Genomic DNA, 10,213 nt, shown 5'->3' on the forward strand with positions numbered 1-10,213 from the left:
TGGACGCTAGGAGCTCACTTGAACATTGAAGGTTTGTAATTCTTTAAACATTGAATACTATATGTTATATTGAAATTGTATTTATTTAGCACGTGCTACATCTGCCGATGTTTTTCTTTGGTGAGTAGCACTCTGCTCTAGGAAATTTAGATCAAGTGTTAAGTGAATAAGAATATTACATTAAGGATGCTAGTAGAAAAATGGGTGCCTTCGTTTTTTGATTTGAGAAATGTGCATGTGGGTTAGAGGAAATTAGGCGATTGCTATGTTGAAAATGTTATTCTGCATGAAAATTGATCAGTTGAGTTGGAGGTTAGATTACAGGCACATTGAGATGTTGGGGAAGGAAATTATCTTGAGTTGGCATTGAGGGCTTGGGTTTCTCGTACATGGGCATTTAGGGCTAGTGAACATGCATAGACCTTATGGAACTGGGGCCTCACAAGGTATGTGATTGACAAATTATGGTTATTGTTGCATAATTGAAAAAGAAATTTGTGTGCTGGATCAAAATTTGTTCAAATTGAAGGCCTCACAAGGTATGTATGCCCAAGTGGGATTTGTGGCTCAGGTTAACGTAGATCCCTTGCACCAGCATGCATTTTGACATTGTACAAATACTAATAGTTTTATTTCTGCTTAGAACGGAAATGGGCAGCTGATATTTTATGAGCGACCAGATATGGATGGACCAAAGCTGTCAAACTATTCCATTTCTCCGACTGCGGACCCAGCAGGGCTTGCAGTAAGTTCTCGTCCTTTCCTGTGTACGATTAGAGGCTGATTTAAAGTTTGAAAAGACAGATGTTGAGACATGTGTCCATATAGGAAAAGAAAGTAAAAGAATTCTGAATACCCAAGCTGACTGCATCATTATGACTTGATCACAGTTCTCTTTTTATGTAAAGGTGACCGGTGAGCCCCCCCAGAATTACTAGTACTGAGATATTGGTGTATATCCTTGATGAAGAATTTGTGTCTGAAATGATGTAGCCTGGCACAGTCTGTACTTCCAGTGTTTGAAAGTGTGTATGCACATGGGATGTTGACCAATAGTGTAAACCTAGACAAAACATAGCTTGTATATGTTTGACATGATGTTGAATTGAACCCCACATTCTATTGGCAGACACAGAGGCTATTATTGTCTCTCTCAATGCAACCTGACGTGTACTGTTTTTTTGTAAGACCTGCTGATATTGTAGCAAGTTTAAATTATCATCTTAAACAGAAGTATTGAAATTGCTACTTGTTTTCAGTGTGTGCTCGCAATGTTATGTGTTTTTGTTATTCCTCAGGCAGTGCTTTCGGATTCTTTGGGTGTGCGTGGTGTGGTGATGAAAGAGCGCCGTCTCTTCTTGGTGGGGCAAACGAGAATCCACGTGGATCATGTGAAAGGACTAGGAGACTTCTTAGAGTTGGAGGTAAGCAGCCACGATTCGTGACTGTTCAATATAAGTGTTTCTGAGAGCTCTCTGAGTAGTCTATGTGGTGCTGAAAGAGTAGATTCCTCCAAATCTGCCAAGCAGTCCCGACTGACCATTTCTTTCCTCCTACGTCAGAGGTTGTTCTCTGTACTTGCCTTTCTTGTACATAAGGGACCAGGTGTATTACCTGGAAGAATTTCATATAGAAGTCATGTTTCAAAATAAGCGATATTTTTTTAGTTTTGATTGATTCTAAATATTCAGTTATTTTAAGTTAGAGTTAACATAACAATAACACTTTTCATGAAACAACTGTCTGCAGTCTTCCTCACTTAGTTCAGATTCAAGTCCTTTACATTTAGTTCATGATTTGAATAATTGTGTAAACTGAGCTGTCAGTAAAGATTTTCCTCTTTCTTTTCACACTTGGGGTTTTAGCTGTGATATTTGTAGCTATGATGTTTGTCGTAACACAGGGTTTTCAGAGGCTTTTGGGAACATTTCATCTGCCTTTGTGTGGATTTCTAGTTGAAGGTAATGTCATTAAATGAATAGGATGTTTTTCAATTGAAACTTTAATTTAAGAAAACATCTTAAAAGATGTTTCCTGTGGGCGAATTACGAACATCAGGATTTTTTGGGGGTGCATCCCTCTGCCCAGAAATACTGTGCATCATAAAACAGTGCTATTGGACGTTTGAATGCAAATGTTCCAAGATCCTTTTGGCATATGGCCACTAATTAGCGTTATATCTGTCCTTTTATTTACTATAGTTCTACTTGTTTATTATGTAGGCACTGTGTATAACTGATACTAGCATAAGAGTGAACTTAAATAGATTCACATAATGGACAATGTCTCATGCGCGAAAACTGTTCATTTGTGTTTCAAGGAGACATCCTAGTCCCGCCAGGATAACTCTGACAGTGTCGCATCCTCCTTATGTCTAATTTTCCATTACATGCATCATATCTCCTTGCTGCCCTTGCTCCTTTCCCCAGGTTTCCTCATTGCTTGCTCCATAACAGTGTCTTACATTATTATACAGGTTGTGCTGGCTGATGGGCAGAGTCCAGAGGAAGGGGAGGTCATCGCACAGAGCCTGATGAAGGAGCTTGGGATTCAGCCTGATTCACTTATCACTGGAGCGTACATAGATCTGTTGCTAAAAGAAGCATTAGGGAAGTAATGTGTACATGGAACCCCCTTCGTAGAAAATTAGAATGTTCCCTGATCCAAGCCACGCAAGTCCCTCCAACGAGCACTGAATGTGAGATACCTTCGTTCAATGACATGAACAGTAGATTCAGAAGGTTACCCTGTTTACATGAATGAATACTCTGCTAGCGCTACTCTTTAAACCGCTTTACATACACTTAACTGTGGCAACTATGACCCTGTCCAGTATGTGCTCTTATACTGGACAGCCAAACTGTGATACTGTTAGCACCTCTTCTGTCACCTTGATTTGTCTCTTACGCATCATCGTCTCCCAAACTTTGCAGGCTTTCTTCATGTTAGAAAACTCCTATCACACCAACATTGAGACATTGATTCATTGACTTAGCCATGGAACATGCCAGTGTTAATTGTATGTGCACTGAGAAAGAATGACAATTGGCTTGAGGGATATTGCATTGTCATGCAGAGAGACAGATTATGTGTGTGTACTGAGTATTCTAAAGGAGTAACTCCAATACAACGTTTACGCACAAAAGGGATAGACAGACGGTGGTTTAGTGGTTGCAAGGAAGGCAGGTCATAGGTCATTCGTAATACAATGGTTCAAACTGTACAAGGAAGGATCCATGTAGAGTGACCTATAGTTTTGTGTTCAATAAAAAAAAAAGGTCCTGGATACATTACATGTTTGAATCAGCCCAAAGTGAATAACTCCTGGTTTTAGAACATTTGCTGAGAGGGAATCGAGGTTGGGAACTAGGTTTACCTTTACCTTTCCTAGTTTAGATTCTAGAAGAGGTACTTGCCCTACCCAAAGCTATAGTAAACTCTACCCGGGCTAACCCACAGCTCCCCACCCTCGTCTACAATTATATAACCTCCTCAACCTGTTCTAGCCTTTAGCTATATGTATAGAATCTCCCAAACCTTAGCCTGCAATGATAGCATCTCCACCTTTGCTAGTCTATAAAGATTGCCTACTCTGGAAGCACAGTATTACCTGGCAACCACGCTTAACCATGATGTAACTGTTCAATCCCATCTGATTTGAACTTATTGATGACTAATCTAGGCCCAACGTGTTGATCAGTCTTCATACAGCTGCTCACTAAGTCTATTTCTCCCCATTCTTCACCCACAATCACCCAATTACAATCAGGTTGTTTTCACTCCTTTCCTTACATGTGTCCAAAGGAGTAGTCTGCATCTGAGATGCTCAGTTGAGGTTTATTTCGAATTGTCCTTGGCTAAGATCAATAGCTTTCATCTCATCCATGTACGGTGGTCCTCACCAATGCTTATGGGATTTTCGTCATCTGTTGCCAATGATCCCCATGTACATTCCGTGAATAAAGTTTTATTTTTACTTTGTCCTCCTCTGTGCCCGTTGTATTTCTCCTTACTTATGCCAACTTATGCTCGCTTATGCCCAGTGTAATTCACTTCACCTGTGCCCAATGTGTTCTCTTCTGTTCTTTCGGGGCCGAATTTAAACCATGTTTATCCACATCTGTGCCTTCTCTTCTGTTTAAAACGATTGCCCTCCCCTTCTACTCAAATGTGTTCATTGCAATTGTTATCCTTTTCCCAAAACAATTGTTCTTGCCTGTGGTCCTCCATATTCCAGATGAACTGACCTTCTAAATTCCTATCTTGACCTCACCTGCACCCACAGACGTTGGCTTCACTTTTGTATAGTTTTCTTTGTGTATTCACTCACCTTTTCACAGCGTGATTATCCACCGGTTACTTTTGTTCATTGATAATTAAGATGTGAGCAATAGTGTGTTACCAATGTACATGATTTTCCATGCTAATAGTTCAATTAGACACTAGTAACTTTTACAACTTTTCTCTGTTGAGAATTCTTATACATCACCAAAGGTTTAGATAACCATATCGACTGCCCGGTCTCGGACCACTGTTCACAATGAGTATTCAATTTAGTATTATTTTTGCGTCTTTGTAGATTGTTATAGAAAGTTATTAAATAGATAAAAGTGCATGAAACTGAAATGTTACCTAGTGATATGCACAGCTGACAAGAGCACCATTGTGTATGATTTACTTGGCCCTATAAGGATGTCGAATGCTGGGATTAGTGCTGATTCAAGGAATGTTGGCAGGCTCTCAATCATAGACTTCATAATCACCAATATTGTGTTCTTTCTGTGGCAATTCCTGATATGATACATGGGATTATAGCTATAATACATAAAAGCCAGGAAAACACATTTCTTGGCCATTTGAATGGCCATATTACTTGGCAGCTCTCCAACCTGAAGGTGTCGCATACTACATATCGAATAATGCTAAGGGGCAGGATAGTGAAAGAACAGATCTCCGCTCTCAGATGGGACCATCTATTTAACAGTTGATACTCGTCTCTGCAGCATAAGGTGCTACAGGATTATACATCGCTCCTACAAGCATTTGGCAACGGGCACCTGGTGGTCACATTGGATGGAATTTGCTGGCTTTGATACTTGCCTTTTAAGGAAATGATTTTGGAAGGACAGGTTTCATCCTTCTTTCTCTGATACTGAGAGCCTGGAAGAGTCTAGTGGATCTGAGAGTTGGGAGTAGCTGATAAAGAAATACAGATCAAACCACTCCTGAGTACCCCAGACTCAGTCTAACTCTGGCCTCTTGCACCACCACCAACGTTGAATTGGTGCAGTTTTGTTCCCTGGTCCTCTATACTAAGCTTTCATCTAAGATTCTGGTAATTCAAAGAAGCTTCACTACCAACAAGAAGCCATTCCCCGTCTCTCAATGTCCTCGTCTTGTTACAGAGTTACCCTTGAGCGAAGACCTATTTGCTACTACGGTTTGTCAAGAGGGAAAATGGGCAGTTGTAAACCGAGTTGAAAGTTTAGCTTTGACTCAGCCGATCACAAAAAATAGCGTGTTCACCTTGGGGCAAAGAGCTAGTCTCTCCCACAGAAGTGTGGATAATTAAAGTACAGTTCAACACATGTAAAAGTGAAACATTTGATTTTTAGGCAGATGAATTCAAGGATTGCGATAATTTATTATAGAAAAAGTCTGGAGTTAAAATAACAAATTAAGACTTGCCTTAACAGGGACCAAGTGACAATGGGAGTGGATGGCACTGTCTTGTACAATGAAGAAATCCAAATCTGACTTTCTAGGTAAAGCAACAGAAATGTCTGCTTCACTGGCCCACAATATATGTCTGTATTTTAAAAGTTGTCTAAGTTCTCATTAAATTCTGAGGAAAAAGTGTCTGACTGTGTGTGAAGAGTATTTACTGTATTCAAGCTACACAGCAACATCCCAGTGCAGATGATGTCTTCTTTCTCTTAGCCAACTCCTACCCTAGTGAAACTCTTCATATTCCACAAAACATTCAAATCACAAATAGTCCTGCCACAGTATATCTAAGCTGAGGACTGGATAACACACACGGACAGCCATAAAACATCTTTCCTCCTTTGACAGCAGTAAAATATATTTTGAAAACAAAAACGAGCATAACGTAATTAACCACAAGGAACCAACAAAAAAAGGCTCAGGAGACTTTAAATAACATATACATAAAACCACCCAAAACGCCCAATTTAATAATAGGTGGTGCTTCACGCCTGGGATGAGGCTTCAAGCATGATAATAGTGCATTCCCTAATATAATCTTTGAATTTCACCGGCAGTTTGACTCCTGTTTCCTCTTGAAATGATTTTCGTATGGCATGACCTTTTTAGAGTAATCTTTCAAGACTTGCTGCTTGCACCCTGATCTCAACCATGTCCCTAAAAGCCCTTGATGATACCACCCTATGATGGCATGCCCCATTCCCCACAAACTGCGACCTTTGAACTCAACAAGAATTTCGATCCTTCCAGGTTATGTTTTTTCCTCACTATACTCACCTGATGTAATAGCAGGGGGACAGAACTCCTGCATCAGTTCTTTCTTCTCTCTAACTTTCTTCAATATGATAACATAGCTTTTCTGGAACGTAATAACAAAGTCAACAAAGCTATAGCCACACCAGTCACCAAAAATGTTCCAATTAGGTTCTTGATTTCAAGAGCATCTGCGTAATTCACCTCTATAGGCAAGACTAAACTTTTCAGGCTCTCTTTCTCCAACCACCATATTCCCTTTAACTTCCCTTCTACTCATTTTGCAAACTATGGTAAAGTGACCCCGAATACTATGTTTACTGCACTCTCTATTCAAAGCAGGACAACATTTGTAGTTAGCCACGCAGAATTTCAACCAAAATCTAAAACCAAGAGCTTACGCAGACATTTATTTCCTCCTGGTTTTCTTTTTGTTGCTAATCACCAAACATTGACTTTTCCGTTCCACACAACACATACACCACAATCATTTCCCATATTAGCTTTCTTTTCATGTTCGCGTGAACCCTCAATACTATTTGCTATTTCAATAATTCATTTAATGTGGAATCTTTAAATACTAAGAGCCTCTCTTTTATTTATTTATTTAGTTAAAATAACTGGTGACCAAATGGTCTCATATATGTTTTTCAGTTCAGACATATAATTCCTATTTAACTGCCAAGAACCTTAATGATGTAACATACATACCCATCGTTCGTCCAGGTTGCTGCGCCCTCGAAAAAACTTGTGCCATCTGATGACTATATGAAATGGCTTACAGAATGCTTTCCCAAGTGTGTCACTGTTTCCTAATACTCACCAGAATCCTTCTCATTTTCTGTTTTAAACACATGCAAGTGCTGAAAAATGATTTGTCCCACTATGCCTAAAGAATGCTCCAGCAGACCTTGTTCCTTATCAGGCTTACATTTAAAATAATAAATAGCGCCACGGTAAACTTTAAAAGCCCTAACCCACCTCTTCCATCTGATAGGTAGTTTACTGGGAACAGAAAGAACCGGAGAAGGTGAGTTCACACAATGCATTGTGGCTAATTACAACCAATCAAACATTTTTATAATCATACATTGATAATACCCATGGAGACACTGTACCAATAACAAAAATGCACAAAGTAACATAAATTGGAGGAGCAAACAAAGTTATTCAACAGTATTCTTCACCAACCCACTGACAGACACTTTGCTTTGGCTTCAGGGGCCGTGTCAGAGCACTCAATCAAAGCTCCCCATAAACACCTGCACAGCTCAAAGTATGCACACAAACAAAGTCCAGAAAGAAACACAACATGATTAAATAGCTAACTCTTGAGGAAAGCAATATTAAGTAAAGCTTGAAATAAAAGAGGAACTAAATCGCTGACATGCATTGCCCTAACGTTTTTAACACTCATTGTTTGTAAATCAATCCACGTTTTTGGCATTAACGTTGCTAAGGGCATGAAGATCGGGCCAGTTTTAAGGACATACATCAGGTAACTGTCTATTGTAAGCACATTTCTCTGCTTTGCCCTTGACTTGGATATTTGCATCAACTTCACAAAGGAACAAGAACACTGACCTGCTCGTCTTTTGCATTCATTTCACGGAGGAACAAATGCTGGAGAGCCACTTCTGAGTCAGCGACGTGAAGCCAGGGCCGGGGTGTCACAGTGGGGGAGGTTAAGGTGGCGAGGGGTCTCAGAACAATATACATAACAGAAGTTGAATAGCATTCTAACAGGTAACATTACTGAGGACAAGGCACCAAAATACACATGCATGCATCCACTCACACATGTGACAAATGGGATCTGGTGGGATCTATGCTTGTGAATGATGGACTTCTGCTCTCATGCAGGGACGGAGACTCCAATACCTCAAACCATGGCTCTGACAGCGTCACTGGTCTATAGAGAATGCTGCCATAGACTACAATGGCAATGATTCATTATAAAGGGCTTTATAACAGTAAGTCCTGCGTCATGCGTCACCGTTCAGAACGTTGATTTGCTGCCTGGCTTCCGTCACCTGATTCAGAGGGATGCAGGGTAGGCAGCCTAGAACAGTTAGCCCAGACTTAAATACATCAATTTATTTAGAGATACGATCTTATCTTTTAAATACATCGATCTATTTAATATTTGATCAGGAATGAGAAGGAAATATTTTCAGGGGGGGGGGGGGTGCAGTCCCAGAGCCCTAATGGGGATTCTACCTTTCACTCTTTTCATAAGTGAATAGCTACCATAATCTAACAAGCAGTGCTCTCAATACTAGTTAAGATGTTAATAGTGCTCCTTTAGATGCATATTAGTTTCCTTGGTGAGATGTGCTCAGTATCCTCAACATGCTTCAGCTTCCAGGACAACTGTATTCCATGATGCAACCAAGGTCAGGCAGCAACACACAAAACTGAATGTGGAGTCTGAGAGATACAGTAGTAATTGTCCACTACAGAGTGATGCATGTGTATGAACCGTCATGCATTGTACATGAGCAGACACCGACATGCACCTCTTGAGCAGGCTAGGTTACAGATGTCATAGTCACATTACTTGCCAGGACACCGCCAGAGAAAAATACTATAAAACAAGTAAAATCTACTTTTAGTTACAGGTTGCTACTGTCCCGGATGGTCCTACATACACACAAATGACTTTCCAACGTCCATATGCGGCAATGAGATAGTTTACAGTAGACACAAATAAGCTAAGCAGGGTGTAGCCTGATTATTTTATGTCCTTGTCGCTCAAAGTCAAAAGAAGAAACTACTCTACCTTTGTGTAAGAAGAGTATATTCTTTGTTCAGTTTACACAGGACAGCTTGGCCCACCAGTACTTTGTTCTCCCAGCCTCCTCTACGCTCCAGCCCCTATCTAGTTCAAACCCTAATATTCTACAGAACATTCAAATTAGGAACTTTCCTACCATTAGACATCTAATCTAAGGACCCAGAAAAATCATACATGGATTGATATAACCGTACTTTCTTTGGAAGCATCTAGAAGCAGGTAAATGGTGACTCCATGTTGCCAGCAAAAGAAGACCGGAAAACACATTTTGACACACTCAGTAGCAGTGGAGTAGCTGAATCTGCTTTTACTCCCTACAAAAGATGGTACCTAACCTGAGAGTTTTGATGTGGCTACATTGCCCAGGGCATATACATGCCACACCATTGAAGCTGCAAGATTATTTTATGACGTTCTGCCTGTCGAATTTTAATTCTAGGTATTAGTCTTTTTCAGGTAAAGATGTCTCATAGTCTACACAGGTCTCCAAATATCAAGGTGTTTAAATTATGCTCTACTTTTCCAGGTGAGCTGAGATCTACAGTAGTTAAACCAGTGGTTGATCTGAAGGGATTACATCTCGGAATGGTGATCCTTCAAGTAACCGCAGCCATGCAAATCAAAGCCCTTGTCACTGGCACAGCACAGACACTGCTCCTCTCATCCATCCCTCCTTGCAAAAAAGGAGAGAGAAATGGTACATTTGGTATGCGGTCAGGTAGAAGACATGGGTGAAAGCCTATATTGTATAGCTTTCTGAACACAATTTGTTAGTAATAAAATGTTTGCAGACTTATTGCCAATAGCTCATAATAATTAACCATGCCATTATCACACACTTTGTTTTACTGCCTGTGTGTCCCTCATTCCATGTCCTTTATTAATTTATTTGTATTTCTAATTTGTAAACACATGCTTTATTTAGGATTAATTGCA

At 40.1% G+C, this 10,213-nt stretch overlaps 1 protein-coding gene across 2 annotated transcripts in view; it reads left to right on the forward strand.

Moving 5' to 3' along the window:
- Positions 1–3,981, forward strand: part of LOC147750906 (uncharacterized) — a 77,915-nt gene extending 73,934 nt beyond the window's left edge. For both annotated transcript variants that reach the window (XM_086918811.1, XM_086918821.1), the window contains 3 exons: positions 644–745; positions 1,299–1,424; positions 2,477–3,981. In XM_086918811.1, coding sequence (XP_086774937.1) covers positions 644–745; positions 1,299–1,424; positions 2,477–2,617 — 369 coding nt within the window. In that variant the 3' untranslated portion in view covers positions 2,618–3,981. The remainder of the gene's footprint in view (positions 1–643; positions 746–1,298; positions 1,425–2,476) is intronic.
- The last annotated feature ends 6,232 nt before the right edge of the window (positions 3,982–10,213 follow it).

Source organism: Lissotriton vulgaris, chromosome 1_1, assembly GCF_964263255.1.
Source record: "Lissotriton vulgaris chromosome 1_1, aLisVul1.2, whole genome shotgun sequence".
Classification (NCBI taxonomy): Eukaryota; Metazoa; Chordata; class Amphibia; order Caudata; family Salamandridae; genus Lissotriton; species Lissotriton vulgaris.